At 48.3% G+C, this 19,937-nt stretch overlaps 4 protein-coding genes across 4 annotated transcripts; 3 read left to right on the top strand and 1 right to left on the bottom strand.

The window, feature by feature from the left end:
* The first annotated feature begins 1,692 nt into the window (after positions 1-1,692).
* Positions 1,693-4,972, top strand: LOC129592403 (uncharacterized). Its single transcript, XM_055488426.1, has 4 exons — positions 1,693-2,486; positions 2,972-3,385; positions 3,579-3,959; positions 4,409-4,972. The coding sequence occupies exons 1-4, from the start codon at positions 1,890-1,892 to the stop codon at positions 4,649-4,651; spliced, it is 1,635 nt and encodes a 544-aa protein (XP_055344401.1). The 5' UTR covers positions 1,693-1,889; the 3' UTR covers positions 4,652-4,972.
* A 1,114-nt stretch (positions 4,973-6,086) lies between these two features.
* Positions 6,087-8,258, top strand: LOC129592358 (uncharacterized). Its single transcript, XM_055488369.1, has 3 exons — positions 6,087-6,219; positions 6,836-7,624; positions 7,869-8,258. The coding sequence occupies exons 1-3, from the start codon at positions 6,169-6,171 to the stop codon at positions 8,112-8,114; spliced, it is 1,086 nt and encodes a 361-aa protein (XP_055344344.1). The 5' UTR covers positions 6,087-6,168; the 3' UTR covers positions 8,115-8,258.
* A 964-nt stretch (positions 8,259-9,222) lies between these two features.
* LOC129592357 (uncharacterized) lies at positions 9,223-12,745 on the top strand. The gene is made up of 3 exons (XM_055488368.1): positions 9,223-9,354; positions 10,939-11,739; positions 12,181-12,745. Exons 1-3 carry the CDS (start codon positions 9,241-9,243, stop codon positions 12,388-12,390), a joined length of 1,125 nt encoding a protein of 374 aa, XP_055344343.1. The 5' UTR covers positions 9,223-9,240; the 3' UTR covers positions 12,391-12,745.
* Positions 12,746-12,961: 216 nt separating this feature from the next.
* On the bottom strand, positions 12,962-18,587 carry LOC129592454 (uncharacterized). The gene is made up of 6 exons (XM_055488499.1): positions 18,312-18,587; positions 17,666-17,712; positions 17,557-17,608; positions 17,171-17,472; positions 14,243-14,322; positions 12,962-13,942 (listed from the first exon to the last, which is right to left on the bottom strand). Exons 1-6 carry the CDS (start codon positions 18,370-18,372, stop codon positions 13,336-13,338), a joined length of 1,149 nt encoding a protein of 382 aa, XP_055344474.1. The 5' UTR covers positions 18,373-18,587; the 3' UTR covers positions 12,962-13,335.
* Positions 18,588-19,937: the final 1,350 nt, after the last annotated feature.

The following is a 19,937-nucleotide window of genomic DNA, read 5'->3' as shown; positions in this document are numbered from 1 at the left end:
ATGCAAATAAATAAGTGACCTTTGGAATACTGCTGTGAACTTGTGTCTGTATAATAAAAGAGGACTGACCTTTATAATGACGATCTGGCTAAAATAAAATGAATTACCTTTGTAAATTTAGAATAACTAGAAAATGCATTGGCAGACCAAATGCTTTGGCTGGACAAAACGTGATGCGATGTGATCGTGGTAATCTTCAAGAATTTCTGGCTGCAATAAAACTAGTGTTCATTCTCCTGATGGCTAATAACTATTTGACCATTTCGGAAAACGTAGAATCTATGACGAGCGCCACGTATAACCGCGTCTGAGCATGACCTTTATTAATTTTCATCAACCAAGGCGACACACAGCACACACATACCGTAGTCACAAGCACACACCACACACGCGGCGCTTAGGGTTGGTTTTGTTTGGTTTTAATGCTTAATGTCTACAGATACAACGAATCACTCCTCATCGAGATCTATAGACAAGTCAAATAATTAAAACAAGAAAACAGTGCAACAAAACCGACAAAATAAGGACGATTACATCGATTTCAACAAAGGTCAAGCTAATTAAGCGTGTCAAGGTGGTCTTTAACAGAGGCGATTTCCTTCCATGAAACGCTGTCCAGTGCTGCCTGAAACACATGTAGTGAGCGATACTGCGATAGGATGATGCGTCCAAATCGAGGTCATTCCAGATTTTGTCAGTCCTCCATGAGAACGAGTCTTCACTGGCTGGCACTTCGGTTCTGCAAAAAGTGGTATTCGCAGCTTGAATCGGGAATGGATGGCGCGACATCCGGTTTGCATTTCGGGTGTTACCTGCAACAGTATTGACGGCAGTGACTGACTCATAACTAGTGAAAAAGCAGTTGCCGAGGGGCATAATGCCGAGTAATAGCTTATACGCAACAAAAAAAGAGGTCGTAACCCGACGTAACTCAACGCAGTCCCAGTTTACCTCATGAAGTCGGCCACAGTAATCATTACGCGCGCTTCCCAGACGTAGTCTTTTTAAAAATTTCAAAACACATATCTCTAGATCTTCTCGTTGCATTTTAAGGAAAGCTTTTACCACTGGACTGCAGTAATCCAGAAGAGGAAAAATCAGTGCTTTAAATAAGCAGATTACTGCAGATAAGAGCTGCGGAATCATAATGATCGAACAGCGACAACATGTAACCGATTCTTGTGTTAGACGCTTTTGAATCCTTGTGTAAGCCCACGCTAGAACCCCATCCAGTCGGGGTAGCGGATGTTGGCTTCGCACCAGCGCATCGTGGGAGACGGCTGGGCGGACAGCAGCTGCACAGTCGCCGCGCTATGGGGAGCAGGCGCCACCATTCCATCTTTAAAACGAGATCGTAGTCGTTGGTGGTTTTTAACAATACTCTCGAAAAGAGCCTTATAGCTGAATTTGCTTAAAAATCAATAATTGAACGTAACTGCACAGTTCTGGTAAGATTTTCAAGTTGTGAATCTTGGGATGAATCTTGGTCGCTGACTGCAGGCCGGACAAATTAAAGGCTGCGCGCCGCTACTCACTTTTAATTACAACCATAAACCTAAGCAGTACGCCGCAATCTCACGAAATTTTAACCTACCGCCCAAAACGGCGAGCACGTCAAGAATACAGGCGTGCGCTAAGCAGGTGCATTTCTGCTTTTCGTTCAACGTTTTTCTTATCAGTACTGTACGTTATCACCAGATTCGATTACTGAAGTTTCAGATTTATCATTTGTGTAATATTTATACCGACGAGACGGTGACAGAAAGTGTATCTGGCAAGTGATTTTGTATATAAATTTGGGATACACCTGACAAAACTGTGAATTTCTGCCGGGCAACCGACTCTGCGAATATCGAACCCATCTGTGATCTAGCCACGAACTGCGCGATATGTTGGTGTACGAAGACGAGCAGCACACGGTGTTCGCGTGGAACGCCGTAGACGTCCGCGTCGACGGCCAACTGCAGCACGGCGAGGTGATCGACGTGGCGGAGGGCGGCCTGATCATTGATTTCCGCTGTGCGGGACATCGCGCGCACTTTGTCGCCTACGGGAGCATTTTCGACAGCCGTTACCAGGAGACCTGGCCGACGTACGTGCAGGTGCTGCTGCGCCGAGCATCCGACGGCGCCTGGATCTGGTATCACGGGGAGGTGCTCCCCCTGGGGCCCTACCTCTCCAACCGTTCCGAGTACGTGGAAGTGTTGCTGCCTCATGACACCGTCCGCGAACTGGTCCCCGTCGACCAGGTGCGCCCGCAGCCATCGGATGAGGACTTGCAGGGGTGCGTCGTGACGGAGAAGGATTTTGTCATTCGCAGTTGTCCGTTGCCTGGGACCTACTGGGCCGACGAGTCGCGTGTGCTGAAGGAGCTCTTTAAGGCGGAATTGGGCCAGCGCTGCAAGGTGCGGTGCACGTCCGTGCTCAGCCAGACCATGCTGTATCTCCAGTGTCAGAACGCCGCCCCTCTGACAATTCAGCAAGTGGTAAGACCTATTTTGGTATTATTTTAGTGTTTAAAATTTGTTCAACTTAATTAATGTAATCCAGCGCAACCATTTTTGTACTGCTGTGTCTACTGCTGAATAAAAGTCTCCTTTTTATTTAAAAATAAGACATAGAACGAATAATCGAAAAGGAATTGATTGGGTTAATGAGTAATTTATGATTTTACATAAATAATTACTTTATAAGGCCATCTGCCGCCTACTTTAAAGTGGGAACGCCGGAAGATAATAATCAGAATTTTTTTATATGTACGCAGTACGCTGATGTATTATTGTTTAAAGCGGATCTGAAATGCTGTGTATTCTGAAGAATTGTTGTTGTTGTGAGTGTCTGCTGCCTCGAACTGGGCCCTGAATGTGTGCGGACGTTAAATCATTAAATCCTTTATATAAACTACTTCCCTTTTTATATACTGAAATAAATCAGACTTAGCAAAAATCCGCAATTTCATTACTGGTTGCAGGAAGAAGCGTACGCCTGGGCGAAGAAAGAGGCGGAGACCGACTCCCCGTGCCCGACATCCGAACACATCTTCCGTCAAATGGCTACCCGAAGCGCCAGCAAAAAGCGCAAATCCGGACAGCCTCAAAAGAAATTCCCGTTGCCGTCTGAACTGTTGGTAGACATCTTCCAGTCACTGGACTCCATCGGACGCGTCCGCTGCCGGCGTGTCTGTCAACTGTGGAACACCCTTCTCACCACCGACGCCTACTTCCCCGACGTGCGCGTCTCCGGCTGGCAGTCGGACGCTCCCGACCTCCCGTTCATCCCCGACATGTACTGGATGGTGGTCTGCCTGCTGAAATGCCTGCACCGCACCACCAAGACCCTGGTCATCACCGGCCTGGATATCGTCCAATGTCGGAGCTTGGCGGCGGTGTGTAAAGAAGAGTTTTACTAAGAGATTTGACCGTGCTGATACATTGTTTAGTCGATCGACTAGTTAGAAAACCACATGACTCAACAAAACGGGCTGTGGCTTATATAGCTAGACATAGAATATCAACAAAATAGCATGTAGGTCAAGCAGACTCGCTAAAGTCACGGACATAATATGAATCACGTTACAGGTGGCTCGCCATATTCTCAGTGGTTATCGCGTGCGGACGCTGGTGTTGAACGAGTGCCGCTTCAGCTATCTGGATATGGAAGAAGAGGAGGAGGACTACTTCCCGGATATGGTCAATTGTTTGGTCGGCTTGGCCGAGGATTTCGCGGCGGACAGTCGCATGGTGTGGAAGCGGTGCCGTCTGGCGCACGATCAGCTGGAGGCGGTGGTGGTGCAGCAGGGTTTCCACGTCCGGTCGCGGGAGGAGATGGCGTTGCAGGTATGGGAGGTGTTCGAGAAGAGTTTGGTGCTGGAGCGACCGTTGGACCGGCCGGCGGTTAAGGACTGGATCGCTGCGTGCGTTGAGCAACACGATGACTCTCAGATTGATGATATTATTAGGGTAAAGACCTTACATGTTTATCTTATACAACCAAAAAACTACGAAGATTTCGAAACGAACCAAAACATATTCGCTGCGAAGCTCCGCATTCTTAACCTTCATACTTTCTTTTAAATGCAATTTTTTATTCGGCAACAGCCGCGCATTACAATACGCTCGCGCATCTTTACGCTAATTAAAATGACGAAATTTTAAACATTAAAAAAACATCCAAAATCATTAGGATCATAGGATGCACTCATTGCACTTTCTTTTAATCTCCTGTACATGCTTGTGTAAAAATGCGTATAATCACCTAATCAATTTTTTGATAATTTTTTTCATGCGGAAAATACCGTGTCTCTGGTGATTGGTACGCGAATCCAGAGTGCGAAAATGTTCGGTATGGGAAAACGTCGAAGTGATAATAAGGATCGACGTGTACACTTGTACAAATGATTGCATTGCAGGCGGTTGGTATGTATCAGAGCGCGGATCCGCGGCCGGCCACGCTGCACCGCGGTCGCGGCTGGACGGCGGCGGATATCGGGCAGCTGGACGTCAGCGAGATGAACGTCCTGACGGCGGCCAGCTTCAGCGAAGCCATCGATCTGTCTCTGCCCGCTACCGACAACATTGCCAAGCGCGGTACTCCCGTTGACCCACCTACCAGCTGGCCCTATCCCCTGGATGATCCGGATTTTGACTTTTGAGGACATTTTGCGTGGCAGTCACCATATCGTTCCGACGCGTTATCCATAATAATAATTACTATAGTCTCTTGCGTTCGGTGCATTGATCGGGCTGTTTGCTGGCTCCTGGTTAGCGACGCATAAAGATTTCCCAGTTTTTTTGGTATACGACAGGGGACCGTCTGATCCATAGAGTTGTAGCGCTTTTTTTAAATTTGTGCATTGGGCATCTTTAATCTTACAGTAGTGGTCTATTTCTTGCACTTGACGTTGTAAAAAAAGCCGGTTGATACACCGAACCGGTACGGTATAGTGTGCTAGTTGCAATCTGAATAAAAATGTTCTTGACGTAAGGCAATATAGTGTGTAGACTCAACACCCTGGTTCAGGTACAGTCTGTTCCACAGCTGGTCCGATAAGTCATCGGAGACCACCGATATGTCCGACAATTCCGATGTTTTCCGCGGAAAAAGCGCGGAATATCGGATTTATCATAACGGAAATTTTGGGCGAAATCGTAGCGGTATCGGAATCGTGCCACGCCTCCTGGACGATTGTCGATGAAACTATGTTTTTAAGTATCCTAACTGCCAAATTTGTCTTCAAAAGTTCAATCAAAAAATGGAAATTTCCTTAGAGGGGAGCCGGTTATATTTTAAAAAAATTATTGCACCGCAGTCGCACAAAATCACCGCCCAGAGAGGCGAGCACGTTGGAGAAATTCAGCCGTGCTGCTCCTAGCTGCCGATCAGCTGGCAAAAAGCACAACTGCAGTCTTCGATTTGTTAAACATGTTTTTGACGGGCCAGAAACATAAAGTGTCTGACAGTGAGTCCGTGACAGGATTCTGACTTGTACAAATCTGGAATACATTTGAAAATTTGGAATATCTGTGAATTTCTGCTGGGCAATCGACTTGGGGAATATCAGACCCATCGGTGATCAGGAAAGCGTCCGTGTTAGCCACGCAAGGCGCGATGCTGGTGTACGAAGACCAGCAGCACTCGGTGTTCGCGTGGAACGCCGTGGACGTCGTGGTCGACGGCCAACTGCAGCACGGCGAGGTGATCGACGTGGCGGAGGGCGGCCTGATCATCGATTTCCGCTGTGCGGGACAGCGCGCGCACTTCGTCGAATTCGGGGAGATCTTCGAGAGTCGCTGCCAGCGCCACCAGATCTCGGGCCTGCAGCACGTGCAGGTGCAGTTGCCGCGCGGGCGCGACGGCGCCTGGCTGTGGTACCCGGGGGAGCTGGTCGACCTGGGTCCCTTCGATTCCTTATCCAACGGACCGAAGTACGTGGAAGTGGTGCTACCCCATGGGGTTGTCAGGGAACTGGTCCCCGGGGATCAGGTGCGCCCACGGCCCTCCAAGAACGATTTGCGGGGGCGGGTGGTGACGGAGACGCGGTTTGTCATCCGCAGTTGCCCGCTGCCTTCGGACTACTGGAGCGACGAGTCGCGGGTGCTGAAGGCGCTCTTCTAGTACGAACTAAGCAAACTCTGCAAGGTGCTGCGCAAGGCGGTGCTCAGCCGCACCATGCTGTGTCTGCGGGGCCAGAACGCCGCTCCACTGACTTGTAAAGATGTGGTAAGTGCAGTCATGATTTTGTTAACTTTGCTTTTATTTTCGTCATGCATTCCGGGTTAAGGACGTCAGTCTTAAAGATGATATTGATTATTGGCTGACTAAATTTAAGTAGTATTCTGTGTTCGTTCTGCTTTTACTGGTTTTGTATCAGTCTGCCTCCAAATGGTGCATCTTCAACCAAGAAGCATTTCTTGTACTTCATTAATTTTATTCTTATTTGTTTTAAATAAAAGCACTGCAGAGGAAGTAGTCATTTTTGGGGAGATAATCAAAAAGGAAGAAAACAGATTTTTTCAAAATCGTTCTGAACGACGTTCTTGGTAAAATTGACATTTGCTGTCACACGGGCGGTTGCAATCTCTTCAGACGGCGGAAGTCGTTGAATTTCTGTCGTTGGAAATTTTCATTGAGGAGCTTGTCGTTAAACATAAATTACGTTAGACAGAAAAGTGATTTCCGCAGGAATAAATGTTACTCTGAAGGAAGTCGTTCATGTGAATTAGAAGCTATGCGTCTTTAAGCGACCCTTTGCGCCTCCTGAGCAGCCAAAATACTGCTCCTCTTATTCTCGTATTAAAATACAGTAACAAGAGTTCATTTTTAATAATTGTTGCAGGAAGATGCTTATGTTTTGGCCAAATACGAGGTGCACAAAGCCGTTCACTCGTCCGCAGTGGCCTATGTCCTCCGGCAAATCGTCATGGGCAACACCAGTAAAAAGCGCAAAACTCCCGGAAATCGTCAAAGTCTTCCGTTGCCCGTTGAGTTAATGGTAGAAATCTTCCAGACACTGGACTCCATCGGCCGCGTCCGTTGTCGCCGTGTTTGCGCCCTGTGGAACAGCATCCTCACCACCGACACCTACTTCCCCGATGTCCGCGTCTCCCACTGGTCCTCCGAGTCTGCCGACCTCCCATCCCTGCCCGATATGTTCTGGGTGGTGGCCAGCTTGCTGAAATGCCTGAACCGGGCCACCACGACCCTGATGATCACGGGCGTCGGCTTCCTGGAATGCCGGAAGCTCTCCGCGCTGGTTCGCCATCTCCTCGCCGGCCGCCGCCTGCGGACGCTGGTGTTCTTCCAGTGCCGCTTCAGCGTCTTCGACACCGAGGAGCGGGACGTGCTGTTCGAGCAGTCGGTCGGGCGGTTGACGCGGCTGGCCGGGGATTTCGCGGTGGACCGTCGCATGGTGTGGAAGCAGTGCCGGGTGGTTAGCAGTCTGGAGGCGGTTGTCGAGCAGCATGTGTTTAGTGTGCAACCGCGGGAGGCGATGGCGGTGCAGGTGTGGGAGGTGTTCGAGGCGGGTTTGGTGCTGCAGCGACCGTTGGACAGGCAGGCGGTTAAGGATTGGATCGCTGCCTGCATCGTTGACCATAGCGACTCCGAGATTGAGGATATGGTGATGGTAGGTTGCGTACGAGTATTTTTTTTGGAGAGCGTCAGGCTTGTTCCTTAATATTTCTACCGCATTATCACAGCAGCAGATACATTTTGCAAACTTTATTTTGCGGCACGTCACACGCATTTGGCATGGCTCATACATGTCGATTATATTTATATGTGACGTAAATTATCAACGATCGATATAAATTGTAAAATATTAATAATTCTCCTTCATAATTATCAGAAATGAAGATGAACTTGTGTAGGCTGTGAATAATTACCAGAGCGCGGATCCGCGGCCCGGTACCCTGCACCGCGGCCGGCTGTGGACGGCGGCGGATATCGGGCAGCTGGACGTCGGTCAGCTGAGCGTCCTGACGGTGGCCAGCCTCGGCGCAGGCTTTGATTCGTCGCTTGCCAATGCGGAACGCGCACAACTTAGCGCTGACGTTGATCCTTTTGGGGATCTGCTGCGGGGTCTTCTCGACGCCGATTACTTACCATCTCCTTGATCAGTCCTCTTACTGTTGTAACTGCGGAGTTCTGTTCCGTGCTAAGTGCTGCCGATGAACAGCCGGGTTTTCTCTACCGTTGGTTACTCGTTCATGAGGGTCTTCCCTCTTCTGTCGGATAAGACTGTGGCTTCGCGAATGAAGTGTGCCTGGTTTTGTTTATTTCCGAGCAGACATATCCTGAGACACTTCACTAGTCTGGTCACGATATGGCAACAAAAAACAGCAACATTTTAAAAAAATTTAGATATTAATACTAATGACAGAGAGATTTTGACAGAACCACAAAGCGCACGAATTGCAAATCCACCGCCGTGACCGCCCAGAATGGCGATCACGCTCAAAATGCAGGCGTGCTGCAAACCGTGGCTCTGCCTTTACCGTGCTAGCAGCAGTCAGCTGGCATTTGTTTGGCTTTTCAGCTGGCGAGTATCCCTGATATTATCGCAGCTGCAAATCAAGATAATGCGCTTAATCACTCTCACAGGCGAGAAAGTTGTTGACAACTTGGTCAGAATTCTGAGAATTGCGATTCGGTTAAATCTCGGATAAAACTCATATAAACCTGTGAATTTCTGCTGGTCCACCGACTCGTGAAATATTACAGCCATCGAGAAAGCCCATTAGCCACGAACGGCGCGATGCTGGTGTACGAGGACGCGCAGCACACGGTGTACGCGTGGAACGGCGTGGACGTCCTGGTCGACGGCCAACTACAGCACGGTGAGGTGGTCGACGTGGCGGAGGGGGGCCTGATCATCGATTTCCGCTGTGCGGGACAGCGCGCGCACTTCGCTGAATTCGGGGAAATCTTCGCTAGACGCCATGGCCAGCCCTGGACGCCGCAACACATGCAGGTGCTGCTGCCCCGTGCGCGCGACGGCGCCTGGCTGTGGTGCCCCGGTGAGGTAGTGGAGCTGGAGCCCTTCGAATCGGAGGGAGTCCTGTTCGTGGAGGTGCAGCTGCCCCACGGCGTCGTCCGCGAACTGCTCCCAGTGAGCAAGTGCGTCCCCACCCCTCCCAGGAGGTTCTGCGGGGCTGGGTGGTGACGGAGGATCGATTTGTCATCCGCAGCTGTCCGCTGCCGGCCGCCTACTGGACCAACACGTCCCAGGTGTTGAAGAAGATGTTCAAGTGCGCACTGAAGTATCGCTGCCAGGTGCTGCGCACGTCGGTGCTCAGTCAGACCATGCTGTATCTGCAGCGCCAGACCGCCGCCCCACTGACAGCTGAACAGGTGGTAAGTGGCATTAAGGGAAGTGGCCGGGTACATGGTACCAAATTCGTGAACAAGTCCGACTCCCAAATCGCGCACTCCCAAATCCTTTTTTGTCTTGTTTTATGGCATTCTGTAGCCAAATGATTTGTATACACTGGCGTGGAAACCGTACGTTTGTGCGCACACATCCGGTTCGGGAGTTATGGCTGTTAGAAAATTCCAAAATGTTTATATGCATCAGGTGTACCGAAAGTCTCATTATGGACCGATCTCTTTCGAATTTTGCATGTAAATGCACATACCCACGAAGAACGTTTTCACACTGATTCACTGTTCTTGCATGTTTTTCAATTTTTCAAGCTCGTACAATTTGGAGTGGTTTCTTTTACTTAATTTATTTTCAGTTTCTTAATGGAAATATTGTACCCTATATTTTACCATTTTTTGAAGACGCCGTAGAAAACGGAAATTTTATCTTGAAGTTCCGAAACTTCAAGATGCAATTCGTCTGAAGCTGCCACTCCGAGCGGTTGCATTTACTCATCCTTCCGCCGGAAGTCTCTGAATTTCGTTCGAAATTGTCAGATTATAAGTTAGATGCCTTCGTGAAACGTAACAACAGAGCCTAAAATAGTGTCAATTATTTGACACAGGTGTCAATCTTTAAAAATTTTGTCAAACTTTACGGGAAAAACTGTCAATCTGTTGAAAGTTGAAAAATGCAATAAAAAGATTGAGGGGGTCCGCGATTTAAAAAATAAATTAAAAATATAAATAAGAATATTATTTGTTGCAGTGAACTCGAGTGTTCATTGAAGTGCTTTACAAGAAATTTGTAATATTTAACTAATTTTTATAAAATTTCTAGCAATTCTCCAAGTAAAAACGTGCGTCACCTTCGCGCTTCGCGCGAATCTTTTCTGAAGACTATATACAAGATACAACCATACTTCATGCGGCATGCCCTTAAGCTTTCGCTGCAAAGAAAAATTATTTCTACTAATTATTAATTTAAGATTAAGTTCTAGCAATTTTTGCAGCAAAATCGCTCGCTGGCTTCGCGCTTCGCGTGGAAATACTTTCCGCTAAAATTCTGCAAATTCCGTTGCTTAATGCCCAAAATCTATCGTACCACAAATTCCGATTTATTAGTACTATTTTTAATCTAAGTTCTAGCAGTTTCTGGAGGGAAAGCTCCGTGTCTTCGCGCAGAAACTGGCATTTGATGTAACTCTTGACCCTACAGTGGCTTACACCTTGCCGCCATGCCCCCTCCCCCCAGTCCACACCGCAGATCACCCACCCGGGGGGTGTCAATCTTTAAAATTCCACTATTTTAGGCTCTGCGTAACAACGCTGTTAAGTGTTATACGATCAAGTGATTTGTGCAGGAATGCAGGTTAAATTTACGGGAATGGCTTTTATGTATTAAGAATTATGCGTCCTGAAGCAACACCGACCCCTGAATGAAATAGTGCTAACATAATTATCAATTTTCTTTTTATTTTTCTTTTTATTTTTCAATACGCATGTCAACGAGCATATAAATTATAAAAATAAAACTCCAACCTTTTTTTAAAATTTCGTTGTATGTATCGGTTGCAGGAACGAACGTACGCTTGGGCCAAGAAAAAGACCGAGACTGACCATCCCTCACTCACCCTGGACTACGTGCTCCGGGAAATCTCCCTGGACAACGCCAGGAAACAGCGCAAAACCTCTGCGAGAAGTGCGGTATTGGCTTTGCCGATTGAACTGCTGGTGGAGGTCTTCCAATCGCTGGATTGCAGCCGGCGCGTCCGCTGTCGCCGTGTCTGCGCCTTGTGGAACAGCATTCTCACCACGGAAACCTACTTCCCCGATATCCACATCGACGGCTGGTCGTCCGAGTATCCCGACTTCCCGTTCATGCGCGACATGTGGCTGGTGACCTGTCTGCTGAAATGCTTGACCACCGCCACCACGACCCTGGTCCTCAGCGGCATGGGGCTCGTGGACTGCCGGAAATTGTCGGCGGTGGTGCGTCATCTCCGCGGCAGTCACCGCCTGCCGACGCTGGTGCTGTTCCAGGCCTGCTTCAGTATTTTCGATACCGAAGACTACATGTACGGGCAAATTGACGTGGTATTCGAGCACATGGTCGAGCGGTTGACGAGCCTGGCCGAGGATTTCGCGGCGGACCGTCGCATGGTGTGGAAGCAGTGCCGCGTTATCAGCTTTCTGGAGGCGGTTGTGGAGCAGCACGTATTCAACGTGCAGTCGCGGGAGGAGATGGCGGTGCAGGTGTGGGAGGTGTTCGAGAAGGGTCTGCTGCTGCAACGACCGTTGGACCGGCTGGCCGTTAAGGAGCGAATCGCTGCCTGCATCGCTGAACACAATGACGCTGAGATTGAAGATGTTGTCAAGGTAGGTCCAGGGTCGCTCTTTTGAGAGCGTGTATTTTACGAGATCAGTGTTTTTCATCACAAGTTAAAACGCTTAACTTTTCATATTTTCGAATTGAGTCATTCCAAGTTAAACCGGGTTTCTGCTCGTTCGGACAAATTAGTTTCTGGATGAAAAATTGGTCCCGGTCAGAAAAGTTGCGTTCTTGGTTTTAAGACAAAGTGGAGTAGGTATTGATGGACTTTATTGGTCAAATCAAAAACGCAATACATATATATAAAAAGAAACACTAAACTATAACAGAAAAATTTCGTTGAGCTTATCCAGGCCTTCCATTGTGCCCAGCATATGTTCTGGGAAAACACGGAATTTTTATTGGCTTTTGGTTATAGTTTTATCAGCGCAGGATGTGCGTTATGTAAGCTGGTCGTTGCCGAATAAACAGTAGCAGGCATATTGCAGACGGTGAACAACTACCAGAGCCCGGATCCGCGTCCCGGCACTGTGCACCGCGGGCGGCTGTGGACGGCGGCGGACATCGGGCAGTTGGACGTCGGTCAGCTGAGCGTCCTGACGGTGGCCAACCTCACAGTCAGCGAAACCCTTGGTTCCCCTCTGCCCGCTGCGTGGAGCCCACAACGCTATCCTGACACGGGCCCCTATTTCGATTAACTGCCTGGTCTCCTGGACGCCGGTTTCTGGTCAGCTCCGTGGTCGGACTGTTGTAACTGCGCTGTTCTGCTCAGTGTTGAGGGCTGCGTATAAACAGCCGGTTTTTCTCTACCGTTGGCTCATCGTTCACGACTTTTCTCACTCGCTGTTCTGTTTGATTAGACACTGATTTTGTAGGTGAAGTCTTCCTGCAACAGTTGCTTACGTTTTTATTTGCTAGCCTTTGTGCATTGACTTACAATCCATTCAGATTCAAAACCAGTTCACCAATTGGACGAAATTATTTCTAGTAGGTTGATTGTTGTTGTCTTTTTATTGCCGATTTGCAAAGTGGTAAAAGTTTCGTATATGTTGAGGGGTCTACGGTTAAAGTACACGTTGTGTAAGTTTTGGATAGCTTAAGGTCACAATTGGCTGTTCCCTTTTTTATTATTTTTCCTACAGTAGCCAACTTATTCACCACAAGCTGATGAAGATATCTTACCAGGCTAATGGAACTTTTTTTGGTACATTTTAAAAATTTTATACTTTTAATTCATGATTTTATGAAAAAAGTCGAAAAACACGGCAATGGAAATCTTCCCGGAACAAAAATAACAGAACAGGCTTACAGGCTAATATAAATGCAGAAAATATTTAGGCAAGCACTGCACTGGAGTTACACCAACGCCAACGGTGACCAACTGAATAACGACAGAAAGTCAGAAACCATATAAAAAGATTACACCACAGAAAACAACCCGACGTTAGATCAAAGTAATTTGATAATACTGTGCGAGTAACTGGAAAAAATGTTATCATCGCATTATCTTAACGGCGATGCATATTCGTGCAAAGCGTAACCGACGAAATATACCGAAACCATTAACTTTTACATCAAGGGTCTGACAGACGACTAACGCGACTCCCGTTCCAAGTGCGGCATCCTGTAAGGCGTCCATACAACTAGCGCGACGCATGGGCGCTTCCCCGTTTCAGCGGAGAGAAGTGGCCCTTCTCGTGGCGCTGCCGGGCGGATTCGGTGCTGAAGGTCTTGCCGCAGCCCTCCACGGCGCACTGCAGCGGACAGGCATGCTGGCGCAGCTCCGCCGCATCGGCGAACGTCACGCTACAGACGCCGCACGTGCCGGCGGTCAGCACCGAGGCCGAGCGCTTCCGCTTGCTCCCGCCAGCCACCGGCGATGGCAGCGCCGCGAAACGGACCGTCTTCGGGGGGCGAGCGGGCCCCGGAGGGGCCGGGTACTCGGACTCGATGCAGCCGTTCAGGCGCTGCAGCAGCGTGCGTTCCGCAGGGAGAAGGAGAATGGAGTGGTAGGCCGGTGGCGGGACGGTGCGCTGCGGGGGTGGGTCCAGGAAGAGCGTCAGCGGCAGGTCCCCGTCCGCGGACAGGCTGCCGTCCACGCTGGATGCTGCGTCGTCCGCCACGGGGAGCGGCGCGACGGCCGCCATCGCCGTGTCGACGGCCACTTGCGCGGCGACCGTTCCCGCCGGGAGCTCTGGCCTTGGTGCTGTCGCCGATTGCGGGATGTCATCAGCCACCGTCACGTGATGCCTGCACCAATATCCAAATAAAGTACATTTCGTTAGCTTTTCTAGGCAATTAAAATTACAACGCGCTTCCAGGAATTAATCATAAAACCAAAAAAGAGAACAATTCAACCAATCTCAAGCCAGTGTTTAAAGTTGACACTATATTACACTTAAGGGTATATTTAATTCAAGGCAGCCTGTACAGGTACATTTACATTTGATTACTCGTTCTAGGTACGGTACGCTCCGAATCAGCGCAGTAGCTAAGAATACTGGTTGACAATTCCAGGTTAACTAAATAACTGCAGCACTACATCCTTACACTTCCGCAGCGACGACAGCCGGAAGTGCAGCGTGTGCTTGTGCAGGGGCAAGAGGATTGTCGATGGCGCCGTTGGAATTCTAAAAAAATGAGCACGGTGTCGAATCGCTCGACGTAGGGTAACTGTAGCGTATTCGGTAAAAACTTATAGCGTATTCGGCAATAAATTAATACCGGTCAGCTACACGACCGGAAGCGGCAACTAAGTAGTGCAGAATCGATTTGTGATATCGTTTCCTCTTGCGCTAAAGCGAGCTATCAGGACGAGAGATACAGCACACAGGCGTTACGTTAGGGCTGGTGTCGGTGAGCGAAAGGAAAAACTCAAAATAGCTTGGAAAAATTATGCTAAGAAGTGTGATTTAATGACGAGAAAGTTTATGAATCGACAACTTCAGGATGTTGCCACAGCCTCCCGAAGTGACCCAAAAAAGTTCTGGTCTTATGTACGAAAAAGTGTCGATAAACAGGGTATGCCGATCCTGCACCATTATGGTAAAGTTGCTATAACCGACGAAGAGAAAGCGGAAGTTTTGAACGCACACTATTTTGATTCTCTCCTACCGTGCCCGTCACACTGCCATCTGTCATCGGCGGTGGGCAAGAAATCTGAACAAAATGAAAATTTCGTCAATGAATGTGACATCTGGGAAGCGCTAAAAGCAGTCGATATCTCGAAAAGTAGCGGACCGTTTGTTGTGACAAATCATCTTATTAGAACTTGTGGTTCGGCAATAATTGTTCCCCTTAAAATTTTGTTCAATTGTTGTATCTCTGAACGACGATTTCCGAAGAATTGGAAAATTTCTTATGTTACCCCCATACCGAAACAGTCCTGCGATCTCACAATACCCAAAAACTGGAGGCCAGTTAGCTGTCTTCATCCGTTATCCAAAGTTTTCGAGAGAATAATTAACGGTAGATTAACGAATCATCTAACATCTAACAATCTTATTCGCAACTACCAATTTGGTTATCGTAAAAAACATTCACCCGAACTGTTAAATCAAATCCTTGTGCAAAAGGTCATGAACTTTATTGACTGTGGCATTGATGTTGACTGCGTTTTTCTAGACTGCAGTAAAGCCTTTGATCGTGTTGATCACTCCACCGTGATAACCAAACTTCGTAAATTGAACTTAAACGAAGCTCTCGTGGAACTTTTTAGTGACTATTTACAAGGTCGTTTTTAGGCAGTGAATGTAAACGGTAAGCTGTCGTCTCATCGAGAAGTAACAAGCGGCGTTCCACAAGGATCGATGGTAGGCCCCCAAATGTATCTGTGTGTCATGAATGATATTCCGGATCTACCAGAAGACTGTGAAGTATTTGTTTTCGCTGATGATGTATGTCTTCTAAAAAAAGTTGAGTCTCCTCAAGACGAGCAGGTGTTTCAGTCAGCTTTAGATATTGTTTCTAGATATGCGGCTGAACACGAGCTAAACTTCAATGCAAAGAAAAGCGCTCATGTACGATTCACCAGAAAGCGTATAAAAGTGCCAGATAGTTTATACACGTTAAACAGTGAAAATATCCCAGTATCCGACAATGCGAAGTATCTACCTGGACCGACATCTAAACTGGAAACGTAACAGCGAAAATCTAGCTACCCGCATGAAAAAACGTATCCGTTACCTAAACGCACTGTTTCCATATCAAAACAGTGCGGCTCGAACGAAGTTGTACGATTCCCTTGTCAAACCGATAGCCGATTATGGCAGTTCCGTAGCTTTCTGTCAACATAAGCTAATAATTGATCAGTTAAAAGACTGCCAATACCGATTTTTAAAAAGTATCAGATTCGGACCTTGCAAGTTTGAGTATGCCGAAACGTTAAAAAAAGCGGGTTACAAGTCGCTGTTATTTTGTCGTATCCAAAAATCTCTGCTCCTGATGTACAAGATGGTTTTCCGTCTTGTACCTTATGGAGAGAAATTTTTCAAACTTCGGGAAAAACTTGGTACTGCCGCCGTTTGTATTGCAGGCAGAACACGTCAGATAACGTCCCTTGATGAACATCCCTACGCAGTGGAACCCGTGGACACCTGCGCCTCGGACGGACGGAAGTTCATTAGCGAGCGGAGCTTTGCCTTTCTAATGGCGCACTTGTGGAATGAGATCAGACTGCCCCAGGAATCATACAACCGCATCAACAGTTTTGAATCTTGCCTGGATGCGGTTAAGTTGGCGGATTTAAAATGGACTAAGCGTTTCCTTCAACTTCATGTTGATCATTACTGTTTACTGTGAAACTACATGTTGTCTAGATTTGTGATGTTTTATATGTAAGGCTTTCGCTAATGCGCTAGCCTTTTCTCCATGTTAGTCTATGACCTCGTGCAGGACATCCCTGATTGTTGTAGACATTAAGCTCATTAAACAAACAAACAACAAAACAAAGTATAATAACAGGGATCTTTCAGCGCAATATACTGCTAACCCATAATTACCGCGCTGACCAGTACTGACCTTCGTACATTGACTACGAGGACAATTGGGTGCTGTGAACATACCCTGCACGATTAGGCTGCGATGAACAGCTGGTTAGCCCTAGTTCGCAACGCTACTGATATCACAGTCTGAATGCAAAGGCTTAAAAAAAAAAAAAAAGGCTTAAATTTAGCCGGCTGTTCATCGCCACCTAATCGTGCAGGGTATGTTCACAGCACCCAGCTGTCCTCGTACTTTGCATATTTCGACACTTATTTCGACTCTTTTATATCGTCTTTGGCTAATAAAAACACTTTCCGACACCCTTTTTAATTGTTGTTATTGCCAAACTTTGCGCCTGATTGAATGATTGTTTACTGAGTAGCCAAGCCGTACCAGGTACAATTCGGCACTATCATGCAGTCGACAGTTGATGCCTTCATTCAATCGGGCCGGGCAGCTTAATTGAACAGAAAAATGAACTGGACGCATGCTTACCATCAGTTTGGCATATATGGCAAATGGCGCTTGCAGAGACTCGGTGACCTGCGCCAGCGTGGCATTGCGCGCCGTCAGCTCGGCCACGCGGCGCTGCTCTTCGACCAGACACCCCTCCAGATCGCGGATGCGCGTCTGCTCCCGCTGATGTTCCACCTCCCGCTCCTGCCAGCGACGCTGCTGCTCCTCCAGCATCCGCTCCTTCACGGAGATCTCCGCCTGCAGTTCGGCTATCAGCGTCTTTTGCTCGGCAGCGCCACGCTCGTGCTCCATCACCTGTTCTTGCAGCGTCCGGATTGTCGCTGCATATGCAAGAGTAGGCAGTCAGTGAAGCGCCGTATTCAACGCACCTCGGACTAGTAATGAATTCCGGGAGACGGGCTTACATTGTTGGCGTTGCCGCTCTTCTTCCCACTTGGCTTCCACACGTTCGCATGCCTACGAGCATCAACGTGTCAACGATGCAGTGCGTACGGTGTACTGCGCGTGTCTCACCTCGATAACCTCCTTGAACTTATCTTCCGCGCCGCTCTCGGATGGACCTAACATCCAACAGTAGAACTAACGACTTCATAGTTAACAAACAAACAAACAAACCAAAGAAACAAGCCAAACCAAACCGCGCTTACCAAAGAATTAGAAACCTGGGATAATCATTACGCAACTCCACTAGTGTCTATATTCCAGATTTTTTAATCAGAGATAAATTTTGTCAAGGTTTCAAGGTCGGTCGGTATTCTGCCGACAGTATCCTGCATTTCTGTGCTTTTTCAAAAATGCAGGGCGTAACAGAACCTGCATGTTGCCAGCGAAATAGGTGCTGTTTCTTAACGCTGATGTTATTGTTGGGAAAATGCGTCGGCGGTCGTGTTACTTGCTCTAACCGCCGCGTATTTCCCGGTCGTAATTCATACGGAACTTGGTAACATCTCTTAAGTGCCTGTCTAGTGTAGCTACATCATGGATACCCCGATTCGCTTGAAACTTGAGAGTATAGCAAACATTATCCGTGGAATATTCCCTGATTCGGTTTCCAACATGCGCGTCGCTGCACCACTGCAGCTTCAAGCAAGTGCAGAGAGTGTTCGTTTAAATCGTACTGTACTGAATCAAAAGATCTAAAATCGTGCTTTCTTCATACCTTGATTAGCTGAACGGTGCCCATTTGGATTCCCGCTGGTTACGGAGTTTCGGCTGGCCATTGTGGATTCCCAGTGCGCTCCCGACTGCAGAGCTTATGGGCTGCTGGTTGCTACGCCTGCCACTGTAACTTGGGTAGCACACACTTACTGGGCTTCTGTTCGTTACCAGCTGTGAAATCTTGAAGCAGCAGACTGCAAGATTTGCAAGCACGCGTGCAAACGTAATCACTAGACTAGCAGCGAGGGAAGAAGGCCGCGAAAATACGGGAAGAATCAACGTAAGCGTTTCGATTTTGCTTGTGCTGCATCTGTTCGATTCGAAGCATTACCCAACCGCACGCGGGCTGCGTGTCGGCGCTACGCTGCATCCCAGCGACTGCGCCGACGCCGCCGAGTTCGATTATCCAGACTGATCCAGTTATAAGCTGCAAGCCAAAACCTAATGAACATCGGCCAGCAAAAAACGCGAATTTTCCTTCTCGTGCATTAAAAATCAAATGTGTGGTAGTGACTGCTAGATTTTTTGCAGCGAGTGTTTACTCGCACTGCATGTTTCACGCACTTTAAACACGTGAGCTAAGGAAGGCGCCCAAGAAATCCGAATGAAGTGAGTGTCAATGTTCCGAAATATTTTTACTGACGATTATGGGGTTGAGCCATAGCCTTTGTTCATGCTATGGTTGAGCACATTAAGTACAAAACTTTTAGTACGAAACTGCGATTCTGCGAACATGTACATCGGAAACGCACTTCAACGGGAGGCTTCCCGCCAGCACAAAATCAGGACAGTCGAACTGCAGAAAAAACATTTATTTACACCACAAACTGAAGAGTTCTATCAGTTACACGTTACACTCTGGAAAACAAACCAGATATGAGCTCATTCCGGGAAAATATAAAATTGTACATAATAAAACAAATCCTGTACAGTAAGATTGAATACGCGATCAAAGGAACGGTGCTCGACATTAAACGCGTCTCGTAAACCGAATTTCAGAATGATGTTAACGCATCGTATACGGCAATGGCGATACCAACATACCCGAATATCGTAACCATACCAAAGCATAAATGCAAAGACGAAATGTACAGAACTCCGCGCATTTAGCCCGCATTAGTCAGTGGAACATGACCGCTTAGACCGAGCAAATTTCCCTTGTGGTCAGCGGTCGTGCGCGGCGTTTTCGTGGTATCGCCGGCCGGGCTGGCTGCGGAAGGTCCTGTCGCAGCCGTCCACGGTGCAGGGGAAGGTGCGCTGCTGCGGACACGCATGCCGGCGTCGCTCTCCCGCATCCGCAAACTCCACCTTGCAGCCCTTGCAGATGCTGGACGCCAGCAGCGTCTGCGCGCGTTTCCGCTTGCCCCGCATCACCGTTACGGTCAGCGCCGCCGAACCGGGGGTCTCCTTGGGCGGACAGGGTTTCGGGGTGGCCGGGGTCTCCCGTTCAGCCGGGGAGTTGTCGGAGCGACAGATCTTCACAATGGGTCTTCGGGCTAGTTTCATGAGAAGCGGTTTGCGGACAGGTGGCGCGGCGGTCGGCTCCGAGGTTGGCTCGACGGGGAGGGTGGGTGGCATGTCCACGTTCACTGCGCCACTCGGGCCGGCGCTGGACGCTGGATCGTCC

The sequence above is a fragment of the Paramacrobiotus metropolitanus genome, unplaced genomic scaffold (genome assembly GCF_019649055.1).
Source record: "Paramacrobiotus metropolitanus isolate TYO unplaced genomic scaffold, Prichtersi_v1.0 Parri_scaffold0000052, whole genome shotgun sequence".
Lineage (NCBI taxonomy): Eukaryota > Metazoa > Tardigrada > Eutardigrada > Parachela > Macrobiotidae > Paramacrobiotus > Paramacrobiotus metropolitanus.
Note: the sequence above shows the minus strand (reverse complement) of the source record. Positions and strands in the feature narration are given on the sequence as shown.

Bases quoted from the DNA above. Each gene is read 5' to 3' on its own strand.
- LOC129592403 (XM_055488426.1), top strand. From the start codon at position 1,890: ATGTTGGTGTACGAAGACGAGCAGCACACGGTGTTCGCGTGGAACGCC. The intron at 2,487-2,971 runs GTAAGACCTATT...TACTGGTTGCAG, and splicing joins CTCTGACAATTCAGCAAGTG to GAAGAAGCGTACGCCTGGGC. The intron at 3,386-3,578 runs GTGTGTAAAGAA...ATCACGTTACAG, and splicing joins AATGTCGGAGCTTGGCGGCG to GTGGCTCGCCATATTCTCAG.
- LOC129592358 (XM_055488369.1), top strand. From the start codon at position 6,169: ATGCTGTGTCTGCGGGGCCAGAACGCCGCTCCACTGACTTGTAAAGAT. The intron at 6,220-6,835 runs GTAAGTGCAGTC...TAATTGTTGCAG, and splicing joins CACTGACTTGTAAAGATGTG to GAAGATGCTTATGTTTTGGC. The intron at 7,625-7,868 runs GTAGGTTGCGTA...GAACTTGTGTAG, and splicing joins AGATTGAGGATATGGTGATG to GCTGTGAATAATTACCAGAG.
- LOC129592357 (XM_055488368.1), top strand. From the start codon at position 9,241: ATGTTCAAGTGCGCACTGAAGTATCGCTGCCAGGTGCTGCGCACGTCG. The intron at 9,355-10,938 runs GTAAGTGGCATT...TATCGGTTGCAG, and splicing joins CACTGACAGCTGAACAGGTG to GAACGAACGTACGCTTGGGC. The intron at 11,740-12,180 runs GTAGGTCCAGGG...GGCATATTGCAG, and splicing joins AGATTGAAGATGTTGTCAAG to ACGGTGAACAACTACCAGAG.
- LOC129592454 (XM_055488499.1), bottom strand. From the start codon at position 18,372: ATGGCCAGCCGAAACTCCGTAACCAGCGGGAATCCAAATGGGCACCGT. The intron at 17,713-18,311 runs GTATGAAGAAAG...GTTGGATGTTAG, and splicing joins GCACCGTTCAGCTAATCAAG to GTCCATCCGAGAGCGGCGCG. The intron at 17,609-17,665 runs GTGAGACACGCG...TGATGCTCGTAG, and splicing joins AGTTCAAGGAGGTTATCGAG to GCATGCGAACGTGTGGAAGC.